A 27,433-nucleotide genomic window follows, 5' to 3' on the forward strand; every position below is an offset into this window, starting at 1 on the left:
TAATATTTCTTCTTACACTCAAGTTGCAAACCTGTACCCACTTACCTGGGAGTAATCCTCATTGAACTCAATGGTACTTATGTCTGAGTAGGCATGCATAGGTCTATAGTCAGTGACTTGGTTCATATGATCAAACAACCCATGGTTAACAAATCATGGGTTGTTTGTGAGCATGTGGGAGAGAGTGGATGTGCTGGTTGAGCTTGCTTCATTCTGCCTGAATCTGGAAATTCAGGATTTAGGGGTTATGGTTTGTTGTTGGATTAACTTTGAGTTTTGTAACCCATAAACAACCCAGTTTCTAGGTTTTCATGCAATGATAACCCAAGAATGGGGCGTTGCTGGATTGCTTAGGAAAGTAGAAGCAATGAATGCACGGGAGGAGGTGCCCTCACTCGGTGCTAACTATGGTTAAACAACTGATGCAAACTGGGTCAATCTTTCTTTTTAGGAAGTAAACTGATGCTTTAGAGCTTCATCCCATGTACCTGTTTCCCTTGAATTATCCCCTACAGCGCTAAGCTGTCGCCGTTGTTGCTACCGGGTGGCTAGATCCTTTGCATACCAGGAAATGGGTTTAAGGGGGGAAATGTAAAAAAAAATCATTAAAAAATCAACGGATGACCCAATCCGATTCAAATTTGGTATGCTTAAAGCTCTCCTTAATACCTATTGCTGTGCCAATTTTGACGTCTTTATCTGTAAAGCTTATGCAGATGTAAGTATTCATTTAATTTTTCTTCAAATCCTGCTCCTGTGCCCCAGTGGCCACTGAGAAAACAACAAATGATATGTTGGAAAATTAGTAGCAAAATATTGCACTTCTTTTGGTTAAGAAACACAATTAAAGCAGGATGCATGGGAGTACTTCACAATAAAAGCAAATTATAAGCTGGAAAACTTCGGAGTCCTTTGCATGCAATTCACAGTGCTTGCACAGTATAATGCTGGTGTAATAAAGCTCCAAATCTCATAGCTGCCACCACCCACCCTAAAATCCCCATAAGTACTATGGTTTGAAGAAAAATTAGGTTAAAAAGTACAGGGCATAAGATCATTAGTAGTCTACTTGAAATAATTGTCAGAACAAATCGCATAGTTGGAGGCAATATTTGAGAGATCTGTGAAGGATTTTTTTTAATGAGTGTGGGGCCCTGGTTTCAAAGATATTCCCCTCTCCATGTGTTAGCATATGCCCCCTTCGAGGACATCTGACATTTCTGCATCTAGTTTACTTGGTACCATGGGCTTGTATAAAGAACCTACCTGTTGGAAATGTTTCCAAGTTTTGTTTCTGGTCTTTGCCAACCATATCTGAGAATTAATATTTAGTCCAAAACACCTTTGTGTTTAGGCTAGGTGATGGGGGTATCTGCCTATACTATGCTTTCATTTGCTTGAGCTGTTTTGCTCACAGGTACCTTTTCGGCTAGAGCTATTGTAGATATTATTCTCTTCTGTGCAGTATGGTTCCATGTAAAAGTAGTTCTTTGTGGAAGCTTTGTGGAAGCTTATGTTATGGGCTGGGAGAGATATGTGTAAGGAAAGATAAGCTTATATAAAGTCTAACTTTGTTGTTTATTCGTTCAGTCGCTTCCGACTCTTCGTGACTTCATGGACCAGCCCAAGCTCTTTCTCTTTAATGTCTCAGTAGTTGTACTTTAACTGTAGGTGAAGAAATCAGTTTTAACTTGTAACAATCCTGTTGAAGTTCCAGAAAAATCAAGACTAGAAACAACAGGTACTAACGAAATTGCAGTTTCCTTTGCAGAACGTGATGATGTAGGGGTCATCTAAATAGTGCTCTCTGGAAATGTTTATTTTACAAATGGTATTTTGATTTGCAATCTTAGTATTGTCCAGCCCAGGTTTTAAAGTTAATCTAAAATAAAACCCAGTGTCATGTCTGGTTGCAGAACATTAAAGAGGGTGTGGGAGGCTGGTGGCGATGTCAGCAGAGCGGTGAATCTGCTCTGAGTTTCAGTCAGGACTGTAAAGGAGTGATCTATGGTGCTGAACCCATTTTGGGGATAGGCTCCAAGCACCTTCAGAGTTCTGATTGAAACCTAGAGCAGAGCAGCGCCCCACTGATATTCATTTATTTAAAAATATTGGCTGTCTTTTGGGGAAGAACCCCTTCTAAGGCAGCGTACAGCAATAAAAATAAATAAAAACAGTTGAAATATTAAAAGCCATAAAAAGATAAACACAATAAAATAGCAATAAAAGCAACAATAAAACCAGCAACAACACCAATAGCCACCAGCGTTAATAAGGTATGCAATGCCCAAATAAACAGGGGCACACGAGATTCTGAATGGCAGCCTGTTATTGGACGAGAAGGACATCTCCGGGTTGACGTCACTACGGCGGAAGCGTGTTGGGGTGGGTGGGGAGAAGAAGGCTGCGACTTGAACCGGGCCTGTAGCGCTCTACGATGACGGACGCTCTTGGTAGCTATGGCAACAGGATTCGGCGTCACGTGAGCGGCCCCTGCAAGCGAGGGCGCCGGCGCCGCCTTGTTTTGCTACGTGGAAGCTGAGGGGCCTTGGCGCATGCGCGGTAGAGCGGCTTTCCTGCTTGGCGAGCAGCCCTATCCGGGTTCATCGCTCGTCTCATGGCTGTCGACGGACGGTGGGTGGCGGCGGGTCGTCGCTCCAGCTGCGGCTGAGGGAGGAAGCGCTGGCTGGCTGGTTGGCTGAGCGGAGGGAGATGAGTTGGTTCAACGCCTCGCAGCTCTCGACCTTCGCCAAGCAGGCTCTGTCGCAAGCGCAGAAGTCCATCGACCGGGTGCTGGACATTCAGGCTGAAGAGGAAGAGGAGGGCGAGGGAGGGCCTGGCCGGACCGCCCCGCCTCGGCCCGGAGAGGCTGGTAGGTGGTGTGGAGAGAGACAGAGAGACGAGGGGCCCGGCCCGCACCAGGCCCCTCGCCAGGATTTCCAGGCCGCCCTGGTCAGCCCCTGACGCGCCCACCCCGCGCCCCTCATTCATTGTTGAGCAAGTGAGGCGAATCTTGCCCTCAGCCTGACTTGTAGGGTAGCGCCAATTCCACGCCTCAGGGGTGGCTTTTCCCCCTCCTCCTCCTCCCCCTTCCCGTTGTTTTTGTGTGTGGCTTCCGCTTTGTTGTGAAGGCCACGCTGCTCCTGCCCGCTTCTCAGTGAGCCCCATTAAATACAGTGGCACCCTTTGAATAAACATGCGTAAGATCGTGCTGCAAGGAAGAGGTCTGTGTTAACAACGAATAATTCTCTGTTCAGTGCGTGTGTATATATATAATGAATACATCTCACATATCTATGTGAGGAATTGGCAAAATAAGAGATCAGAGAGGGACCTACATACTATGTGATCAGGTATTTTTAGTTCCATACACATTATCCCACCTATCCTCTTAATTACATTTGTATGCACTCCAGTGTTCTGCCTTTCACACAAACTGGCAATTCCCTCGTTTAATTTTCCTTGAGTATGTTCATATTTTTGTTTCGTATTTCTTAGTTACATACTTCCATTATTTCCATCACACGTTTACCTTTTATTCACTTGTGTATTTGAACTTATTTCCTCTCCTATCCCATCCCAGGGGAGCAGGGCAGGTAGACTAGCGACAGATTACAGACAGGTATATGGAGAATATTGTAGTTCTTGTATCATTTACCTGCTCTAGTTCTGTTGCTGTATAGTCTTTTTCTGTAGTGGACTCTGCACTCACTTGTTTATATACTTTGTTGAGTACTCTGTTAACATCCCTTTCATGCCTTCCTTGGTTCACCTTGCACACAGATCATGTCCGTGTGTACTCTGTTAATAACTTTAGCATGAAGATTACATTGTGGCTTTGTAATTACAGTGACTGGCCCCAGAGGGGCTTTGGACTTGTTTTTCTCAAACAGCAGCTAGCCATGTGAAATGGCAAAACTGACATAAGTTAAGTTGTTGAATAGTACTGAAATGCTAGAAAGCCACCAGTTTATCAGTCCTTTGTTATCCTGTTTGTTACTAGAGCAGTGTGGTTAAATAGTATTAAGGATTAATGTAATTTATGTAGCAGTCTTTAGAGTGAGCCCTCATAATTACATCCTGTTTCACCTCCCCCACACCCATACATCTGAGGTCCCTTCTCCAGCACAAGTATTTAGCCTTTTGCCATTCTTGCCTTCATATTACTTGCCATAGATATGCATGTGCGTGGACATACACATGCATCGCCCATATCATTAAGCAACATAAACATGCTGTGTCATTATGTTCGCCATTTTCCTGCTCTAGTTCATTGGCTGCTGCTTACAGGGGGTAGGGGGTAACATGTCATGCATTTCATTTATCAAACGTTACAGGGGGAAGGAAGGAGAATGTGGGTTGGCAGCACCATGCATGTTCTGTAAATGGTAGATAGGTCTTCAGTTTTGTATTTCTCTTGCCTGCTTAACCTGGCACTGTCACACTTCTTATTCCATAATCTTTTCTGCGTAATCACAGTACCTGTCACCTGCCTGCCATGACAGAAATTCACTCATTATTTACTACACCTCTTTAAATTGGTGGTCCCATCTAGGAGGATGCACTTTCCTCACATCTGTCCTACTCAGGTATTTTTGAAGATGTGTCAGATCAAAATTAAAGCGAGCTTCTGTGACTTCTGAAATAAAGGATGTTAACATTCTTATTTTAGGGTTGTGGTGGTTTGAAGTCACATTTATCTTATATTTTGGTCTTCCCCATCTGCTGCCCTCCAGATGTTTGAACTGCAAATTCCATCAGCCCCAGCCAGTGGGGCCAATGGCTAGAAATGATGGATATCATAGACCAAAATATCTAGTTAGCACCAGGTGGGAAAATTGAAACCTGCTTTTTATCTGGCAGTCCCTCCCATTGCACTGTATTTATTTACTTTATAATTTTCCTTGTACTTTTTCCTATTTATTGTTTACTATATTAGTCACCACGTGACTAGTTTGCCTTGCTAAGGGCTCAACAACTAACCCTGTTTGCTTTAACCCTGGAAGTGAGTATTATGTAGTTAAAAGATGACATTTATTAGAATGTAAGCCTATGCGGCAGGGTCTCGCTATTTACTGTTTTACTCTGTACAGCACCATGTACATTGATGGTGCTATATAAATAAATAAACAATAATAATAATAATAATTGCTTTTCACATATTTGGGGTATTTTAGGAATATTGTCCAACAGCTAGAGTGGGTAAAAGCTCTGTGTTCTTTATGATGCATGTTGTACACCTCATATCTGCACTAGAGCTTCCAGTGATCAAACAGATGTCTGTATGTTTTGTTAATTTAGCCATAATGATTTAGGACTCAGTTATATCTCCCTCATTGTTGTAATGCCAGGAATTATGGTGACATTGAATTACCATGGTTATAATGCCGGGTATCATGGTGATATTGAATTACAATGGTTGTAATGCTGGGAATCATGGTGATATTGAATTAAAATAGCAATCAGTTTTAGCTTTCTGCTTTCATGACATTTGCTGTGTTTGGACAATACAATACTTATTCTGGGTGGAGGCACAAGAATAATGTGGAAGTGTGTTTATGCAGAAAGGTGAAATAAGGATTAACAATATTAGTTTTTATAACTTGTAAAGATTAGGGAAAGAAAACTAGAACTTCTTGTTTGACATATGTCCTAATAAACTTATTTCCTCGTGCAGTATGTCATTGATATGCACACAAGGAGTTAATGCATATCTTGAATATGCATAAACTCCTTTTGTGCATATGCTGTCTCTAATTCATCTTGTAAAGTAATAGATTTGAACTCTTTCCAAAAAAAACTGTGGATGTTTTGTTTGCATTTCTGCAGTGATAGGGCAGGCTATGTCAACATTTTGGATTCAAAACTGTCTTTTGACTTTAAAGCTACCAATATAAAAGAAAGGGTATGGCTGTCTCCTTACGTTATGCTAGCTGGATGATGATAAGATCTCTTCTGAAGTCCCTTACATAAACAGAACAAACATGCTTTGTGGCCAATGTTAGGATACCATTGCAAGAGAGATGGCACCTATAGTAATGTTTGGATTGGTAGTGGAACTCTTAGGAAGACAGGTGACATGTAGAGAGTGTGTGTTGACTGTATTTGATCATAATGATAAACTATGGTTTATTATTACATGAATGCATCTTGGGATCATGTACTCTCCCTACCCCACTCCCACCAGGGGAAGCTTCCACTTCAGTTTTCAATTAACCACAGTTTAGTGTTTGAAACCTAAACTGTAGCTAATCTTACTAGGATTTATTGAAATCTAGCTTCATAAACTAGATTTATAAGTTGCGTTGTTTCAGTAAACCATAGTTAACACTAACCGCACCACAGTTTGTCCAGGTTTGGACATAATGCTAAACTGATTATTTTAAAATGGAAGCAAAAGCTTCTGATCTCCTTGCATGGGAGGAGGGGACACAAGATGAGTTTACTTTCCTAACAGCTAGCAGAGCAAGGAACCCAAATAGGAAGAACAGTACAGTGAGATGTACTTCTTTAGAGGTCATGTTGAAGGTATGTGCTATTGCCCTTGTTGGAGTAATTATGTATGCATTTAATGTTATGTAATTCCATGGTTCTTTTAGGTGCTGCATACTTATCTATTTGTAAGACTTGTACAATTTATTTTTCCTCTTGCCTCATTTTGTGATAGGAACAAATTCTCTTACAAGTGGAGGATGGGATGAGTCTACCTGGGGGCCAAACTCAAATATAGAACCTCAAAGTGAGCCAACATTGTCTCCTACAGCCATCACCAGACCAGTTAGGAGGACTGTGGTAGATGAGTCAGAAAACTTCTTCAGTGCCTTTCTTTCACCAACGGATGTTCAGAGCGTACAACAAAGTCTAGTGGTATCTAAGCCACCCACCAAATCGCAGCGACCCAAAGAAGAAGTAAAAAGTACACTACAGGAATCCCTGCAGACTGACCTTCTAGAAACAGAAGAAAAAGATTTCTCGGTAATTTCGCCCATAGAATTGAAAACATTCAGTAATGCCCAGGAAAAGGTAGACGAAAATAATTCAGTACTTAATACTGAAGATACGCATGATGAAAACAACAGTAGAGACACTGATCTAAAGACACCACCTCAGGATCTCAAGGTAGCAGAATCCACTGCTATTGTAAAGTCAAGTTCAGGAAGTGATGGACCTGGACATGTTTCTGACATCTCTGCACGGCCTCTGTCTGCAGAGGCGAAGAATGTTGGTTTGGAAACTAAAGAGCAAAAAAGCGAGGACAGTTTGGAAACTAAAGAGCGGAAAAGCGAGGACAGGCAAAGCAATACACCTTCACCTCCAATCAGCACTTTCTCCTCAGGAACATCCACAACTAGTGATATTGAAGTCTTGGACCATGAAAGTGTAATAAGTGAGAGCTCAGTAAGTTCAAGGCAAGAGGCTGCTGATTCAAAAGCCAGCCTTCATCTCATGCAAAATTCTTTTCAACTTCTATCAGCATCTGCTTGCACAGAATATAATCGTCTAGATGACTTTCAGAAATTGACTGAGAGTTGCTGCTCCTCGGATGCTTTTGAAAGGATAGACTCATTTAGTGTGCAGTCTTTAGACAGTCGGAGTGTAAGCGAAATAAACTCAGATGATGAATTGTCAGGTAGAGGATGCGTTTTAGTATCTGTTGCCATAAGCCCTCCAATGATAAAAGGTGATGAGGCTGAACCTACAGAAAGCAAGGCTGGACACATCTTAAATGAGACCCTTGTGCTACCCACAGAAGAAACAGAAATGGAAGAAAGTGGGCGAAGTGCAACCCCTGTCAACTCTGAACAGCCGGATATCTTGGCTGTTTCTGAGCAAACAGATGAAGGGCAGACCCAGAAGGAGGAGATGGTAGTACTCCGGCCCATTCCTGAAAAGTTATCCAGTGTAGAGTGTGAAAAAGAAGAGCTTTGTAAGGTAACCCTAGAATTTACATTCACAATGTTTTCTTGCTGCCTTCTTGACATGGTTATTGGCCATATTTTTGCTGCAGAAAGAGATACATTAAGGTTCTTCAGTCAGGTTGCCAGTAGCAACTTGGTTGTTGGTCTGTTTCTGTTTTGATGTAATTGAATCATACTTTGGGTGGAGCTTGCTGCTCCATCTGCCTAATGTGAATATATGGGGGTAGAAGGAGAAGAGGTGGTTTGATTTGCTGTAAAATATCTTCTGCAACTCTAATCCTTATGCAGGCATACAGTTGAATCCTGTGGATTCAGTAAAAATTATAGTTGCTTCAAGTTTGCCCAGGTGTACTTTTATAATCCAGGCCAAATGATTTGCCATAGAAAATTTTCTGTTAGAAACAAATGTGATCTTTATTTTTTAGTGGAAGTAGCCACATGTTCCCACTGAGAACATCTTAACATTATTTATTTATTTATGTATTTTTATTATACTTATTCCCCATCTTTCCTGCAAGGAGTTCAAGGGAGGTGTACATGATTCTTGCACCCGGTGAAGTAGGTTAGGCTGAGAGAGAGTGATTGGCCCAGGGTCACCCAATGTGCTTCATGGCTCAGTGAGGATTTGAACTTGAGTTTCTTCAGATCTAGTCTGACAGTATTATGGTCTTATTTGTACTGAACAAAGAAAATAGGTGGTAATGAATTAATATCCTTTGAGAAAGTCCAAAAATAGCCATAGCATATATGATGTGAAATGTCTTTATATTGCTTTGGAAAATAATTGAGAAGAACTTTGGGCTTTGCATCTACCATCAATGCTTCCCAAAGTGACCTTAAAACCATTGTACCAGTCTTCTCACCCCCTGTCTAAAATCTTCTTCAGATTATTGATTCGTTGACGGAGAAGCTAGAGATGCGGGAAACTCGGCTATTAAGCGTTAGTAAAGAGAAGGCATGCCTAGAAGAAGCTTGTGATAACCTTAAAGAGTAAGTTTCAGTTGAAAACATTCATTTTGAGTCATGTGGAAACATTGTGATCCCTTTGTTCAGTAAATCCACTTCATTGTCTTTTGTATTATGCAGATTTTTGTGTATTTAAGCTTAATGGATTGTAATAGTTCATTTAGAAACTTGAAAGAGATTATTAAATATGTGATTAATATGGCACTGAATGGAATCAGTCTTAAAAGCTGAAATAAATATATGTGCATTAAAGTGGAATTGGATAGGCCCGCCTCTTTCACTAATTGTTATAAGTGAGGTTGGAGAGCCTCCAATTTTTGAGGTCAGATAAGGCTACTCCTTACAAAAATTCTGCATGCAGTTTGAAATGCCAACCACATTTGTAATGATGCAAATATTTAATGTTTAGTGAAATCTTCAAAATAAAAGACGAGAACAGTAACATTTCATCTTTGAAAGAAGAATTTGCTCAGCGAATAGCAGATGCAGAGAAAAAGGTTCAATTAGCATGCAAAGAAAGAGATACAACTAAAAAAGTAAGTTTTTCTATGTATGAATTATGAATTTTATCCAACTACATTGTTCTGCCTGTGCTCATGAAACAGGATTTCCCTTCCCTGTCCTCTCCTCTCCCCTGCAGCTTCCCAAATCTGCCCTACAAAACTGCTCTAGAGGCTTGAGGACACTCCAGAGCAGATTTGAGGGTGCATGGAGGGGTTGCAGGAGGATGGAGAAGATGCAGAGGGATTCTGGTTCAGAGCCTATATATCTTTTCTATAATGTTACTTTGGGATTTTTTTTTGGAATCATACCAGAAAGCCTGACATAAATTGAAATTATAGTTGTTAGAAAAAATGCCTGGCACTAACATGTAATTCCAGCATCATTCCATAGTGAACTGGATATCATTAACTTAAAATGGATGAACATGTTCTAGGATAAAAGTTCTTCTAGTAAGCCTCTTTAAGTTAAAAGGTTCAGGCAACCATCCCTAATTCAAACTGGAGGCAGTCAAAGCTGCTGAGTAGCAAGGCATATCTTGATGGAAAGGAAATGGAGTCTCCTCTCTATCCTGAAAGCCACAGGCAAAGATTCAAAGAACTAGTGTCTTCAGCCAATGTGTTCATTATTTGGGGGAGGGGGTTGTATAGGTGGCGGCGAAACAATGAGAAAAAGTTTTTTTTAAAAAAGTTCATTGAGCCAGTATAAGTCTCTTGCATGAACTGGAGCAATTCTTTGGATTTTGGCTATAGACATTAAGCAGGGGTAGTCGAGTGCTGTAAATCAAGTGTGCTATATCTAGTTTGAAAGGATTGTGGAGGAATTTTTACTTGCACTCATCCCGCCCACTTGGCAAACCATGCTTCTCAGCATGGTTTGCGGGGTGGAATATAGGATGGGGATTTGCTTTAGATTGAAATTCACCTTTTTATCCCAAGGGTCACTCAAGTAACTTACATTTGAGCACTAAACTGTACTGTTTAAGGTGGATCTGTTTAAAATGTTCAAAGCAACAGCATCAACTAACAACTTTTAAAATTTCCCTAGAATTAAAAACAATTTTGAGTACTTGTTTTAATATATAAGTAATAATTCAAAATTTATCCATATAAATTTGGGGGAAGTGGAGGTTATCAGCTGATGATTTTGTAAGTTTAAAATGTTTATTTAAGAAGTATTTTGGCTCTCCGACCACTGTCCCTAAATCCATAAAAATCATGAGATGCACCAACTGATATGTTCATCCTCCCCTACTCCCAATACTAGATATATGTGCTTAGTATTAGGATACTGACAAACAGTTTTTTATATATAATGAGGGAAGCCCCACATAGTTTGAACCAAAAAAAAATTAAATGTCATGGTCAAAATGTATAAATAGTTTAGAGAATAAATAATTTGTGTTTATTTTTTAGGAAGTAAAGCTCCTCAAAGAAGATCTAGCAACTAGATTGAACAGTAATGAAACTGCTGAACTACTTAAGGAAAAGGATGAACAAATTAAAGGTTTAATGGAGGAAGGTGGGTATGAGTTTACATTCATAATAGCAGTTGCTTGGAAACTGGCTTTAAAGTGTTCCTTCAAATGTTGTTAAAGTGATGCTGTTGGAAGTATGTTTTGACTACAGCACTTAACTGGAAGGGGATGGTGGAACCTTCCCTCCTCAGCCCTATGTTTTCAAGAAACTAGTTTGTACTGACCATGTGTCTTGTATAATGCAACAGCTCTGATATGTATGTGTTTATAATAATGGGAAGCTCTGCATAAAAAAACACCCTTGAGGGTTCATGTCCATTATTAACTCAAGGCCCGGTGCTTTACAACAATTGTGGGCAACTGGTGGCCCTCCAGATTTTGTTGGCCTACAGCTCCAATCATCCCTTACCATTGGCTATGGCTGACTAGGGCTGATAGGAGTTGTAGGCCAAAATAACTAGAGGACCACAAGTTGCCTACCTCTGCCCTATAATATTGTATCACTATCTCTGGCTATCAAATTGGATTGGAAACACTTCTGCAGTTGCTGTTGGCTTTATCTCTGCTCCTAAAACGGTGCGAGTTCCCTTAAATAGCAAAAGGAATAAGTTGAGATGCTCGCATTTTGTAAATGTGGATGAAAGTTTTCATTATCTCTTGTAAATATCCATTACTTGAAAGAGTGTTGTGTGGGATTTGATTAGTTTGTTTTGTGTGATGGTAAAGTAACCCACTCCACATACTAGTGATACTGAAGTACCTAGGGTTAAGTCATCATAATGTTTATGATCATCATTGGTGATTACATTAGTTCAAATCCAAATTATTGAGCAAACTGGGTGGTGAACTGCAGTATATAGTCCTATGTTAAATATGCCTTGGTATTAGCTAATCAGATCCATCTTTCTTTTCAGGAGAAAAGCTTTCAAAACAGCAGTTACAAAATTCTAATATTATTAAGAAACTAAGAGCAAAGGAGAAGGAAAAAGAAAACATAAATACAAAGCAGAGTAAAAAACTTAAAGAATTAGAAGAAGACTTACAGCATCTGAAACAGGTTGGGTGAATTTTTAGACTTTCACTGCCTCTGAGTTGCACTGATATTTGTGGGCTAATTCACTTAAATTTTTTATTTAAAATATTTGTAATTCTCTCCAAAGCCAAAGTTGCCTTCCAAAAGGGGTTTCCCCCAACAAAAGGAAATAAACATTAAAAAAAAAAAAAAGATCAGTAAAATGCAATACGCTTAGCAGCAGCAGCACAAAGCCATAGTGCCCAGTTTGATAGATACTGCTGGTTTTATTGGCTCTTTAATTGTTAAATTCTTTGTTGTTAGCATTCTTGGAATCTTCAACCAAAATATTGTTTAAATGAATACATACCATAAGTTGAATATATTGCTGCCTTCCAACATCTACCAAGAGGTAAGCTGCAGCATACTGCATTTGTTGAAGCTTTTTGACCAATCAAAGTGAGGGTTGCAAATGGCAAGGCAGTTGTATAAGGATTTCTCTTGCAAACCCTGGCTGTTGTTTGGTAAGGGGGTAAGTTTTTTCCACTTGCCCTCACTTGTGTGCTGAACAGCAGTGAGCATGTGTGAGAGAGTAGGTGTGCATCACTGTGTAACAGCATTAAAAGACTCACTAGACTTTAGCTCGCTAGACTTTTAGCTCAGCTAAAAACTTTTCTTTTTCCTAAAGCTTTTAAAACTTGATTTTGTTCTGACTTTATACTGTTAGTTTTACCCTACCCAGTGCCTGTTTACCCTACCCTGTGCCTGTTTGCATTCTCTTCCCCTCCTTATTGTTTTATTATGATTTTATTAGAATGTAAGCCTATGCGGCAGGGTCTTGCTATTTACTGTTTTACTCTGTACAGCACCATGTACATTGATGGTGCTAAATAAATAAATAAATAAATAAATAAATAAAAAAAAATAGACCTTCTCCAAGTTGAGGCTCAGATTCAGGTGCATTTGCCCTGTAATATGGATAATTCAGGGCTTGCAATTAAGGATGCTTGAGGAGTTTGATCTTTGTAAATTCCAATGCGAATTGACCTGATGCGCACCTCCCAGATGGATTAATCCATTGGAGTTTGCATTTCTAATGTTACATCTTACTCAAGTGTATCAACTTGTGTATTTTAAGATAAAATATGTTTAGGAAATAAGTATCTGAATTTGAGTGTAAATTTTCATACAGATTGTAAGTTCACAAATTACTGCAAAAGTGGGACAAATAGATTTATGACCCAGCATAAGCTAAAGTGACATGGACTAAAATAGGCTAATTCATCTTTCCCAACACATAATTCAATATAGGGAGGTCACTGCAAATATATGCCCGTATCAGATACCCCAAATAGTTAAAATGAAGGCATGCGGGCACACCATTGCACTAGATTTAGTCTTTTCTATGGTAATTATATTTTCTGTTTAATTCTTGCAAGCTGCATATGAAATACCTGGCTGGCTTATATTTTCTCTTACATTTAGCTATGTTTTTGCTCACTGACAAATGTTCAAGATTTCCATCGCCATCCCTGTTGTTGTTGTTGCAGTTGCATAAAGTGATTTAAAATGCTTTGTAAATGAAAGCTCAGAAATAGATTGTGATGGCTTTTCATTGACACAGGTGCTGGATGCCAAAGAAGAAGTTGAAAAGCAACACAGGGAGAACATTAAGCAACTAAATAGTGTAGTTGAACGCCAAGAGAAGGACCTTACCAGATTCCAAGTGGACCTTGAAGATCTTGAAGAAAGGAACCGAAGTGTTCAGGCAGCTCTTGATAGCGCATACAAGTAAGGCTATTTCCATAAAAATGGGCAAGAACAGCTTTTTTGTGCCAAATAAAAAACATTCTCTATTTAAATCTTCGGACTATTGCACTGTCCAATATGTATTCTGATGCATTTTAAAACATACAAATGTTGATTTTACATTTACTTCTAAAATCATATATTTCAGAGAACTTGCAGATCTTCACAAAGCCAATGCTACAAAGGACTGTGAGGCACAAGAAGCAGCATTAAGTCATGAAATGAAAGTGAAAGAAGAACTGGGCTTCGCTCTAGAGAAGGCCCAAGAGGAGGCTCGTCAGCAACAAGAGGCGTTAGCAATTCAGGTCAGTGTTGGGAACGATGATTAAAGCTTGCAAATATTTTTATTGCCAATGTTGTTAATTCAAAAGTCATATTACAAGTTGTCCCGGTATGTACTTGGCATAATTAATCACGAGCAGGAATGAATGATGCAGAAAGGCATATTTTTAAATTACATGGGAAGCCATTGAAATGCTGCAAACCTTAAGACAATGTTCTGCAACCTGGTGTTCTGCAAATGTTTACAGTTTGGACTTTGTTTGAACTATCCATCTATAGTTCAGTACTTTGGAAGCATGTAGCTACTTGTTCACTACCCTATCGCAAATAAAATACATCTAAACAAAGTGTACACCTAAGATTGGCTCCATTACCTTCTCATTACCTTCTATGCAACATGCTTAATAGCTTGGGGCTTGAAGACAAGACAGGTTTTGCTTGTGTTTATATGTGGAGAGGGGAATAGTTGCTTCCTTCAGTAATCATTTCAGCCACATTGAGGACTTTTTGTGGTAGACCTATGACATTGCAACTCCCATTAGTATAAACCAGCAGTCAGGGATGATAGAAGTTGTAGTCCAAAACTTCTGGAGGGCACCAGGTTGGGGGAGTCTAAGGGAAAATATAAGAGGGAAATTGACATGAATCTAGCAGCCTACTATTAAGAAACCATTTTTCACAATTTTTGTGAACCGCCCAGAGAGCTCCAGCTATTGGGCGGTATAGAAATGTAATAAATAAATAAATAAAATAAATAAACCAGACTTGAAGCAGGATACATTTACACGTTGTGCTTTATAACTACAGCGTTGTTCTTGTAAGTCACTTTGTGAAAGTCACAACTGCTGCAAATGCAATTAATCCTTTAACCAAATGGGAGTGCCTGTATGTCAGTGATGCATGTTAAAAGGCCAAAGGAGCGTTAGATTGATGCCTTCAGTGCATTTTATATTTTATTTTATTATTACATTTATTGTAATATTGTATCTTTATTCCTGTTTTACAGGTGACAGACTTGAGACTGGCTCTGCAACGTGCAGAACAGCAACAAGCTAGAAAGGAGGATTATTTGCGCCAGGAAATTAGTGAACTCCAGCAGGTATTGTAGCATTTCCTTCTGAAATGTCAAATTTTCTTTGCCTCTTGCAAAGTGCTAGGAAAAAACGTTTTAAATTCACAGGATTTTTGATAGTCCAGTGAGCTAAAATAGACTATAGTTTTCTGCTTAATACTATGCATTTTAATTGAACCCTAGTGTAGGTCCTGTTATTAATAGTTATAATTGTATACAGTAGCAGAATTTAGCTGTTCTTTGCCGTTTTATTTGTTCCATGGCAATGGTATACTACTTACAGCTGCTGCTGCTGCTCCTATAGCACTTACTAGTGTTCCATTGCAGCATTTAAATTAAATTTGGAAGTAAACAGTAAATGTGGCAAAATATTCATGGCGTTCTAGAATTTAAACGGTACTTACCTATTTATAATTTCAGAGACTTCAAGAAGCTGAGACTCGCAACCAAGAGCTGAGTCAAAGCGTTACATCTGCTACAAGGCCCCTGCTCCGACAGATAGAAAACCTGCAAGCAAACCTGGGAGCACAGACCTTGTCATGGGAGAAGCTGGAGAAGAACCTTTCTGATAGGCTTGGTAAGGCAAAAGGTTGTGAGCCAATGGGCAGATCGGGGTGCCAAGAAGTTCTATGCAAAGCAGGGGTGGGCAACTTGTGGCCCTCCAGAAGGTTTGGCTTACAACCATTTGCTGTGCTGGCTAGAGCAGATGGGAGCCACAGACCCTAACATCTGAAGGGCCAGAAATTGCTCAACTCTGCCCTAGAGAGACCTAATTTAGCATGTTAGTTTTAACTTATATTTAATAACCAAAGCTAAAAAAAAAAAGCACCCCATGCTATTTTTTGTCCCAATACACTACAAGTATTTGACCTGAAATATTTCAAGGGTAGGCGGGAATTCAAGGACATTTAATGTGCTTTAAATGTTAAATTTTGTAGATTTTTTTTGAATACTTGTAAAAAGTTAAAGACAATGTAATTCCCTTACATTGTTTAAGTTTAAGAAACTAAAGGTACTGAAAACTGTTGACGCATCAATGCATTTTAATAACCTAGAGGAGAGTACATGATATGCTAACAGCATGTCATGTACTCACCTATTCCAACAGACTGCACCTATCTTCTGCTAAGGTTCTTGGGGCACCTTCAGTTTCTCTGTCACTATATTAGTTCCATGACATGCATGTATGCTCTCACATGCTTGCTAAGGATGATCACCTGAAAAATATTAATTGCAAGCTGGCCTAATATTCTATTTGCAATCAGCCTACATTTTTACTAATGAACTTATGGAATGAAAACCTTCCCAAAAAACAATAAAGCACTGGAAAAATTTCTACCCCACGTCACTGGCTGGGATTGAAAGAGTCCTATACATGACTAGGAAATACTGCAGATGTTTGGATTTCTGCCTCTCTTGTGCTGCCTAAAATAACCTTTGGGCCCTGGCCATTGTAAACAGGAGTTGGGTAAGCTCCATGGCTCATGTCTTGGTTCTGACTTAAAAATGTAAAATTACTCCCCACCCCAAAAAAGAAAAAGAAAAAAAGAGGAAGTAACTTGACTCATTTCCAGGACAGAGCAGAATTTGTCACTTTTTTCCATTTGTGCAAATTTGGACTTGTGAAAGTGTACATATCCCTCAAAGTGTGCATTTTCGTGCTTTAGCTTATGGGGGAAATGCACATTTTTGGCTTGTGTTTTTATTTTACATATTTTTCTATGACTAAATTTGCATAAAATTCCAAAAACCTTTTTTTAAAGGTCCACAAGGCTGTGGAGTCTATGCAATTTGAAAAAAGCTGGTCCGCTGTGGAATCCGCAGGTTGGATTCATAGAAATCCAAACTCATTTGATTATTATTATTATTATTATTTATTTATTTATTTATTTATTTATTTATATAGCACCATCTATGTACATGGTGCTGTACAGCGTAAAACAGTAAATAGCAAGATCCTGCCACATAGGCTTACATTCTATTAAAATCATAGTAGAGCGATAAGGAGGGGAAGAGAATGCAAACAGGCACTGGGTAGGGTAAACAGGTGCAGGGTAGGGTAAAACTAACAGTATAACAGTATAAAGTCCAAACAGCATCAAGTTGTAAAAACTTTAGGAAAAAGAAAAGTTTTTAGCTGAGCTTTAAAAGCTGCAATTGAACTTGTGGATCTCAGATGTTCCGGAAGAACACATTCCATTGTGGATTTCTCTGACATCCCTACCTACCCTGAATTTGGATCAGACATAGATTATCACTCACTCCCAACCATCCTTTCAGTAGGAAAGCTCAGGCAAAAAGATTCAGGCAGTACCCAGAGTGAGCCATCTGTGCCCCAAGTCTGTATTGCCTTGTGTGGGATATATATTGAGGCCAAACTATAGACAATACGTTAAATGGATATATGCATTCAACATACCTTGTTTTTTTCTGTATAAATAATACTTATACAGGGGTGTGTGGGATAGGGACCATTGGGAAGAGAGTTTCTTCCCTATTCCATGAGCCCACTGAAGATGCATCCCTGGAAGCTATTCACCCCAGGAAGGAAACTGCCATTGTATTAATGTCAGATTATCTTCCAAGGGAAAATAGCTTTGGGCGATGGGTCGGATTTTCACCAGGACTGAGAAAGAAAAAGAAAGAGTTAAACCTTCTTCCTTTTGCTTTTCAGCGCCAATCCTATTCTGGACACCCCTGTGATTTTTTTGAAAGTCATAGAAAGATACCTCCTAGATCCCTGTTATCCTAAATAACATTTAAATGTCAACTAGTATATCTGTTTTCTTGCTATTAGGGGATGCTCAAACTGCCCTGGCAGCACAGACGGAAAGAGAACGTGCTGCTACAGAAGAACTTCTTTCCAATAAAATCCAGCTTTCTTCCACCGAGTCACAAAATAATCTCCTAAGGCAAGAAAATAGTCGCCTTCAGGCTCAACTAGAGGGAGAGAAAGCGAGGCTTAAGAAACTAGAAAATGAAAACAATCGGTAAATTTCCTTTACATTTTATAACAATTTCTGTAAAAGAATACACATGGTTCAAATAGCCAGGTGGGGTATAGTGAAAAGTATAGCTACTTTAAAAGCTAAGGCTTTTTTTTATTTTACTGGGAGCAGTTGGTCTAATGCCATAAGAATTAGAAAGAGTCATAAGGTATGGAGTCACATTAAAAATGGGTGTATATGCTGCTACTGGTACTGTGTACATACCAATAGAATAGTCTCAATATCAACTGAGTCCAGATAACACAGGTTGGTTGCAGATCCTATGTACAGCCAGACTTGCACCCTGCAGATTGCATGGATCTATTTTACCTTGGTATGAACTCTGTATAAACTTGATTGCCTGACAAATGGTAGACCTTTCATGCTAGTTCATTACATTGAGAATACATATATTATTCTTACTGAGTGCTCTCTTTGTTGCTTTCGCACACAGGTATGAAGTTGAGCTAGAAAACCTCAAAGAAGAATATGTGAAAACGGTTGAAGAAGGAAAAAAAGAAAAGGTTTCTTTAATAGCCAACTCTTTGGTATAATGCTGCTTTCTGAAGTAGAGTTCTCTGTAAATAATGATGACCATTTTGCTTTCTTCAGATGCTGTTGGCTACTCAGCTAGAAATGGAGAAAATGAAAGTTGAACAAGAAAAAAAGAAGACAATTTTTGTACAAGAAACTGCAAGAGAAAAGGTACTTTTATCATGTGAATCACTTTCCATAGTTCTGGATATGAATCAACCCTTAAGAGAGTACAAGCAGTTTCCTGGGGAGGTAGAAGCTTTCCACGTTCTTAGCGTGCCAGTTTGTGTGCCATACTACCCCTTTAAAACCAGCATGTTTAGCTCTGTGTACGTACTATAAGCACAATAGGATCACAAGCCTGTATTTTGTAAGCTTTATGCTTCCTGGGAATCTTCCTTCTATGTCCTCAAGTCATACTCTTTGTGTGGATGGCCTAGTCCTTCCTTTTTCCTTGGATTTCATCTTGGATCTCACCTCTGTGAACACTAACATTGGACCCTACTGATGTTATTCTCTTGGTTACATTCAAGGATGCTCCATTTTTTGCTCTTCACTGATGGATGCATCATTTGAAATGCCTTAATCTATTTTGATATGTAATATAAATTCCTAAACTAACACGAACAACATCATCCTGTACTTTCAACACTGTGCCAGATGCGAATGAGGTTATGTGTTCCTTCTGCTGTGTGAATACTAAGTGAAGTTGCTTTGCTTCACATGAGCAGCAGGTTCTGTATATGAGTTAACCTGGGAAGCTGAAGGAGCAAAGTATGAAGTTCATTTAGTTGTTAAACATTTAAAAATGGGAAGGTTTTACTTGTAAGAGGAGAAATACTGCTTGATATGCCTTTGCCATCATCTCAATGCAATTTACCCTCTCTCTGAAATGTTCCCTAATATTTGCTACTTGTTTTTCCTCTTTTTATATCTCCAAGGAGCGTAAATTATACATTTCATCAACAATGGAAACTGTCTCAAGTACGCCCACTCTGTCACGCTCAAGCTCCATAAGTGGGGTTGATATGGCAGGTCTCCAGGCATCCTTCATATCCCAGGTATTCCACTATTTATCATTTTGACCTTCATTTGCAGCTTCCATATATTTTTCCTTTGGATCATGGTGTCTTAAGTGTGTTTATTAACATTTTAGTTGAATCCAGCTCCACCACCTTGCTCAAATGAGAGCCAGTAAATATGAGAATGTGGGTAGCAAACAATATGTCAAACAAATATGTTTGTTTATAATTGAAAATGAAATTTGCCTTTCTTTGCCTATGTGTTACATTTTGGCTTTTATGAAGAATTCAACTTCTGATTAAACCTGGCTAGAGCTTAATTGACAAACCCTGAGCATAGACTTCTACCAATATCAGCAGATCAGACTTTTTTGGAGGGGGGATTAAATGCTGTATTTTCTATCTGGAATATTAACCTTACAAACCAATGAAATATTTTTGCTACCACTATTGCAAAGACTGTTCAATTTTTAAATGTTTATCCATCCCTTCTTCTAAGGAGCTCAGGGCAGCATACATGCTCATTCTTTAACCAATTGAATCCTCACATCAACTATGTGAAATAGATTAGGCTGTAAGATGGTTAGAGGTCACCTAATGAATTTCATGCCTGAGCAGGGACGTTTAAGTACTCATTTTCATGGTTGTATCACATTTTACTTGCAGGATGACCCACATGATCATTCTTTTGGTTCAATGTCTACAAGTGGGAACAATCTATATGATGCAGTGAGAATGGGAGCAGGTTCAAGTATTATTGAAAATCTACAGTCACAATTAAAATTAAAAGATGGAGAGGTTTCTCACCTACAGGTAACTTGAGTATTACATCTGAGTACATATGTAGGAATATATGGTATGCACACTAGGAAGACAGATGTTATCAGTTGCTTTTTGTGTGTTTGTTTTGCCATCTTACTCTGGCCAATAGCTCCATATATCTCTGAGTTTAGAAATCATGATAAACCCTCTTAAGAAATGTCTTTTACTTGTAGATGATCCAAGTAAATAGCTAGTTAGGGAACTTATACATATACAGGATGATTGCCTGGAATCTACTTAGAACGACATCATTTCCAATTCTCTATCTTGGCAAGGTTCAAAAATAAGGTCCACCACCCCTCTGGAGAAGATTTGGAGGGGGCTGCAAGGGAGAGGGGAAACTATTTCATGGGCAGTTTTCAGCCCACTGTTGGACGCTCAGGGGTGAATACAACCCAAGGGGTGGGACTTTGGGATCTGTGCTAAGTGCACAATAACTGTACAGACTACAGTTATAATATGCAAGTTTATTATGTTGATTTTGCTTTCTAAGATGATCCTCTTAACTTGCATACTTGAATAGTACTATTATAGAAGCCCTCAAGGTCAAAATACCTGACTACTTTTAATGGAAAACAAAATTAGTAACTTGTAAGTTACTTGCTAAAGTTATTTGGTAAATTCTAATTGTCAGATGTTTGTTATCTTAGCTGGAAATCGGAAACCTTGAAAGAACTCGGTCAATAATGGCAGAAGAGCTGGTAAAATTAACAAATCAAAACGACGATTTAGAAGAAAAAGTAAAGGAGATACCCAAGTTACGTGCACAACTTAGGGTAGGTGGCTTTTATTTATGGTGAAATCTAAAATGGATTCATCAGCTTATGTAAATGTGTCCCTGCTTTACATGTAAAGTATTTCTTTTGAAGTATAGTAAAAATTTACAGTTGCAATCCTAAACATACTTACTTGGGAGTAAGCCTCATTTGCTTGCACAACAGTTGGATCCAACCCAATAACTTAGACAGAAACAAAGGCTTTCTGTAAAAGAGAAGTCTTGAACTGGTGATAGAATATAGGTAAAGAGGAAGCAAATCTAAGCTCCGGGGGAGTGAATTCCATAAATGGGGTGCTGCTACAGAAAAAGCCGCTGTAGTCAATAGCATGCATAACAGGACTAAATCAGCTGATTTTTATGGGGGGAGTTGGTCCGCAAATTATTTATTCTCAAGGTAATAATCTGCACCTTCAATTCCACTTAGAATTACGAGTTATTAGGATCAGTAATGAAGAATGGATTTATATGACAGTTTTGCTAATTTTGGTCTTCATCTTGAAATTATTTGCTCTCAAGTAGTTGTATGTGTTTTTCTAAATGGTTTGTGGTTGCTAGTTTGGTATAGGATGCCTGCATTAACACTAATGTTTTTTTCAACAGATTTACATTTCACATTAGCCTTCTAGGAATGATTGATGTCTTTATTTACAACATTTTAATACTGTATTTCTTCGAAATTTATTCCAGAGTGGATTTTAAAAGGTTAAAAAATAGAAATACATAAAACTACAAATAAAAGATGAGACCGGCACATAAAAGAGCAGTCAATAATATTTAAAAGTAGAAAAAATTACCTAATAGCCTCGCTGAATACAAGATTTTTTGCCTGATGCCTAACATTGGTGCAAGGAAGGCATTCCATTACTGGGGTTCCACAACTAAAAAAGCTGTAATTTTTTTTTAATAGCTACCCACTTCATTTCAAGCAGGGGAGGCATACTGAGAAGGGCATCAGCAGAACACAGAAGGTTGAGATAGAAGTATTTTTCTATGAATATATGAAGGAGGTAGCTATAGTGTTATTGGAAGCCAGATTTTACAAACTTTACAAGCTCATATATTATCAACCACAGATGCCTAAAGTTGTCTGCATCCTAGATCTTAAGATCATTTTTGTTAGGAAGGAGTTGCACAAGGTTTGCACCTGACAGGAGTAAATGGAAGGGAGAGATCGATCGGTGCTAATTGCTCACCCCACCCCATGATCATTCAGGGAATTCTGGCTGAATACACTAAAAACAAAAGAAACTTTAAATATTGGGAGCAAGTGTGTTAGCCTCCAAAGTTTTCTTTCCCCAACAAACCTAATAGAGAGATTAAGCTATTTATTTATTTATTTATTTATTTATTTATTTATTTATTACATTTTTATACTGCCCAATAGCCGAAGCTCTCTGGGCGGTTCACAAAAATTAAAACCACAATAAAACACCCAACAGGTTAAAAACACAATTACGAAATACAGTATAAAAAGCGCAACCAAGCTACAGCCCCAAATACCCTTACTTGGAAGTATATTTAATTTAAATCAATGAGACTTCCTACTAAGCAAAGGTATTCAGGATAAGAGTGCCAATCTAGCAATAAAATGGAAGCAAAAAAAATTTATAGAAAGTTTCATATGAGTTTTCTATAAGTAGGAACTGCAGCAAAATGTTGCAGTGTATAATACTCTGGTTCAGTTCTTTTGTCCATTATCCAGCCCTTGTTTGAAGATACTCCGTTCCATTTCTCCCCGCATCCCCATCAGTTTTCCATGTTTTTTCCTCCAGAGATCATATTCTGTGCCCATGGAGCATGCTGAGTTTTCATTGGATTGTTTTGGTGTCCCTGCTGATACCTGCCTTTTGTGCGTGGATAGTGCCATTTTGGCTACTGTATAAAAGATTGGCATTTAGAGAATTAAGTTCACCGTTTATATATGATGATGATAGCTTGAACTTCACAAAATTACTGCTGGCAGAGATGTGTTAGGATGAGAACAATGGATGAGAACAAGTTTATAACTACTGGGCTGTGTTGTTCCAGGATTTGGATCAGAGATACAATACCATTCTCCAGATGTATGGTGAAAAAGCAGAAGAAGCAGAAGAACTGAGGTTGGACCTTGAAGATGTGAAAAATATGTACAAGACTCAGATTGATGAACTTCTGAAGCAAAGGCATAGCTAGTTACTGCTGAAAATTGCAAATAGAAAATAATGTATTAAACTGTAGAGATGGTTATGAAAATGCAAATAGCTTGTAAAGTATTTGTACTATAGAGTGATTGTCGAGTTCTTATGTTGGCAGGAATCGTTGTGCTTTCATGATGGCTGACTGCCAGCAGTTAAATTATTTGTTAATATTTAAAACCTGATATATATATATACATAGCTTAATGCTAATTGAAAAGCAGACCATCTTTTCTCTATATAGTAAAGTACAAATTGACTTGCATAATAACGACTGGTCATTCAGCAGTAGGAACTTCTAATTGCAACTCTCATAAGGATGTATGAATAATTCCAATTATGGTTATCTGATTAATATCCCAGTTCTGATCTGTTCCTATCAAAATGGGTATTTGGAGGGAAAAGATATTGATTTATGAAATATATATACAGATAGCAACGACTTGACTTGCTACCTGGAATAAAAGGGTAGGGTTCCTTTAAGATTTAAAAACCCAAAACAAATTAATATCTGGATTTGTACTCTGGTGCTCTAACCATACATAGCTAACTTCTGCTGCCCGCAAAGCCAGAAAATTGCCTTTGCCTTAACCATGCAGAGTGGTTTATATCTTAATAGCAACCAAACTCCCTCCTATTCAGAAGATACAACATAGTAGTCTCTGTTTTTTAAATGTTTTGCTGCATTCGTAAAGCATAATACTCTGCCACCTAGAGGCAGGCTGCCTAGCCGCTTTAATGACATTTAGCTGTAGTGAAAGAGATGCAGAGTTTGTCTAAAAATTAGCAGTCCTTTATGGTTGGGAACAAGGCGTTTAAACATTCGCACTCTGAAACTGTTGCTCCTCTCTCTTGCCATGGCTTAATTCTTTCAGTGTGTGTGAATGCACTTTATTTTCAAAAGTGAATAAACTTCTTCCAGATGTTTCAAAATGCTTTTTAGAAGGTATTTGCTAGAACATAAATGAGAAATAACACAAAATAGATGGAAGCTAACTTAAGGTGCAAGTGAGGGGGAAAAACTCATTAGTATCAGTCACATTCACAAAAAGAATGCGTTCAGAGTATTGTTCTACCTTCATCATATTGTGTTCCTCCCCCCTAAGTTTTACATTGTCCATACAATTGACTTCAAGCCTTTTCATAAAGTTAACATCAAACTGTTTAAATATTTGTTCTGAGAAAAATATGTCACTGCTGTTTTCTCTAAGATATATATATATATATATATATATATATATATATATTTGGTAATTTTTTAAGAAATTGAAATTTTGTTAGATGAGTGTAAACAAAATTTTTGCTTACTGGTAAATATAAAGATAAAAAATCACACACTCAAAACGTATTCAAAGCAGGTAACTTTGCTTATTGGCCAATTCACTGTAAATTTGATTACATTAATACAAAGAACTATTTTCCTGAACCAGTCAATCAAAGTTTATTGAGGCAACTAAAATAGGTTTTAGCCAATGTTTTCCTGAACCAATTACCTACAGTGCTTTCACCTAAGTTAAGATGTATCAAAATCAAGATTTTATCTGTTGGGCTATTTGCCATTATATTATCCATTTACATTTATTCGCTTAAGAGTTCCACGTGTTCAAATGAATCATGTGGTATAGCCCTCCTGGGATTTTACTATGTCACAATGGGAGAGGGAATGTCATATGATTGCCTGCCTGAGCAAAGCCAGTGTGTCAGGGAGAAAGTGTCTAGCAAAGGCGTCTTCTTAACATGTTAGTGTTCTTCCTGATATGCTAGTTTTGTGTGTGCTGGACTTTTTGACTTGGTGAAGCTTTTAGTCAGGCAACCCCCCACCAATATTCTGAAGTGCTGTATTGATAGGAGGGCTATATTACATGAGTATGCTGTTCAGCAAATATACATTTTGTAGCATGCTGCTATTGTCCTGGTAAGATACTAAATTGCAGTGCAATCTAATGGGATAATTCTTTGGCTCAAAAAATGTTTTGCATTAGCAGTTCATTGATACTGATCTAAAACAGGGAGTAAACAATGACTGCTGCAGTAGAATTTATTGCTATCAAGTGTGAATTTGCAGTAAGATAATACCAATGTAAAATGCACATCTGAATGCATCTGAAGATTCAGTCTACGACTTTTCTCAAAAAGAAATGAATCTTACTTTCATTTGAATTCTGTAATTTCTATTCAGAGCAAACTTTCTCTGTTTTTGAATAAGAGAACACAACCTACAACTAGAACTCCTGTGTCTACCTTAAGAACAAAATATTGAGGTTTTAACCCAAGCCTTAAATAGATTTGCAACTTTTAATCAGCTCACCTACATACTGATGCAGCCTCTTTACCGGTTTTAAATTCACTATAAGTTAATTGATTAAATTTAGACCTAAGATGTAGGCTGTGTTTTGACAGTTTAACTTCTCAGTTCCATTGCAGAGCTTTATCGATTTCCTAATTTCTGACAATCATTTATTTTTTAGCATGTAATGTTTGTGAAATTTAGGCTCCCAGTGTCTATAAATTCACGTACAATGTTTAAAAAGAACTAGACAGTGTCACTCCTGTATCTCGTCGTCCCCCCATTCCGCTTTTAGAGCTTTTGCACATCAGTATAGTGTGACTCTATAAGGACATGGGCGTAATCACCTTCTAATATGGGCAGTGGTCTTCACAATGTTGATGTAAAAATCAATATTGCAAGAAAAAGGGATTCCCTAGTAGAGTGCAGATGTCATCACATTGCACAAACGATATCTGATTATTTTTCTTCCTTACTCATAGCTAAGCTATGATGGTGAGGAAGAAAAAATAAATTAAGTCTGCAAGAAGAAAGGCTCTCTTCTTTTAAGTCGAAACACATTTCTTAGGAGGGGGTAAAGTTACTCCCCCCCCCAAAAAAAACCCCTCTTGAAATGAGCATAAATGGGCACCTTGGCTTCTCATTGCTTTTGGATTGGAATCAAGCCAGGGCCAATTTAATGCTCAATGGCAATAATATTTAGTGAATAATCTGAACAATGATGCCAGAATATTTTTACAGTTATTTAAGTCCTTGTTGTAGCTGTGTTAAAACAGTTTGCCCTCTTGCTGTCTAAGAAATATTTCATTTTTATAAAGGGCTGTAAACTAGTTTAAATAAAGTGTACATTAATAATATTACAGAAATTAATCTGTTAATGTAAATAATTTTAATATGTTTAAATCTTGGTCTGAGTAAACTATTTGAGTTAACAATGTTTTGTAGTTTTCTTAAATACAAAAATGCATTCTGATGGTTGATGTTGATAATAGTGATCTACAAACAAAAGAGCAGGGGCAAAATGTCCTCCAAATGTATTATGCCTGTTTTTGAGTTGAGATTGTAGATCTATAAAGCTTACTACAGAACCAGGTAGGAAGTCAGTGTGGTGTATCTTGAGCATTATGGGACTGTGTTTTAGCTAGCAGTTGGTAGAATTGGCCATATCAAGTAATCCAGTTTCCCACAATTGCCCTTTTGTGTTAAATGTGTATCCTGCCCTTGCTCCCTAAGAAATTTAGAGTGGCTTTTTAGTCTTATGTCTTGTGAGGTAGATATGACTGAGTTGCCCAAGGCCTCTCACCCATCAACGAGGATGTAACTACAGAGATGGTATATGAACACAAGTTTCCCATGGGAGTGAAGTGCCCTGACCATTGTGCCACACTGGCTTGAAGGGATTAATGGAATTTATTTATATATGTGCCGTGTGTGAAAATAAGTTTGCACATTAATAGAGTTCTTGGTCCATGCATCACTGTGCCTGCTTTAGTCCTGTTTTTAGTGGTTTGCACAACATCTTGCCTCCCCACTCATATGGCATTATCCCCTACTATATTTCTTATCCTGTACTTTTTACTGCTGATCTGTTCCTAAGAGCTGCCAACTTGCCTTCCTCTAGTCTCAAGATTTTAGTTTGTTTTCAGCTCAATTTCAAGTTGCTTTCTTGAAAGCTGCCAGAATGTGCTTGAGAGTTCTAAAATGATTTGACAATTATGCAACTATTATCTTTAAAGGAGGTCTCCACCAACCTTAATCTGATTCTGCATATGAAGTCCTGTGAATAGATTT

At 38.2% G+C, this 27,433-nt stretch overlaps 1 protein-coding gene across 1 annotated transcript; it reads left to right on the top strand.

Moving 5' to 3' along the window:
• Nucleotides 1-2,612: 2,612 nt before the first annotated feature.
• Nucleotides 2,613-26,577, top strand: TMF1 (TATA element modulatory factor 1). Its single transcript, XM_063122033.1, has 17 exons — nt 2,613-2,872; nt 6,668-7,932; nt 8,806-8,909; nt 9,295-9,421; nt 10,802-10,907; nt 11,778-11,920; nt 13,500-13,666; nt 13,833-13,989; nt 14,973-15,065; nt 15,459-15,615; nt 17,836-18,028; nt 18,480-18,549; nt 18,638-18,730; nt 19,501-19,620; nt 20,248-20,394; nt 21,054-21,179; nt 23,210-26,577. Exons 1-17 carry the CDS (start codon nt 2,713-2,715, stop codon nt 23,351-23,353), a joined length of 3,372 nt encoding a protein of 1,123 aa, XP_062978103.1. The 5' UTR covers nt 2,613-2,712; the 3' UTR covers nt 23,354-26,577.
• Nucleotides 26,578-27,433: the final 856 nt, after the last annotated feature.

The sequence above is a fragment of the Elgaria multicarinata genome, chromosome 3 (assembly GCF_023053635.1).
Source record: "Elgaria multicarinata webbii isolate HBS135686 ecotype San Diego chromosome 3, rElgMul1.1.pri, whole genome shotgun sequence".
Taxonomy (NCBI): Eukaryota; Metazoa; Chordata; class Lepidosauria; order Squamata; family Anguidae; genus Elgaria; species Elgaria multicarinata.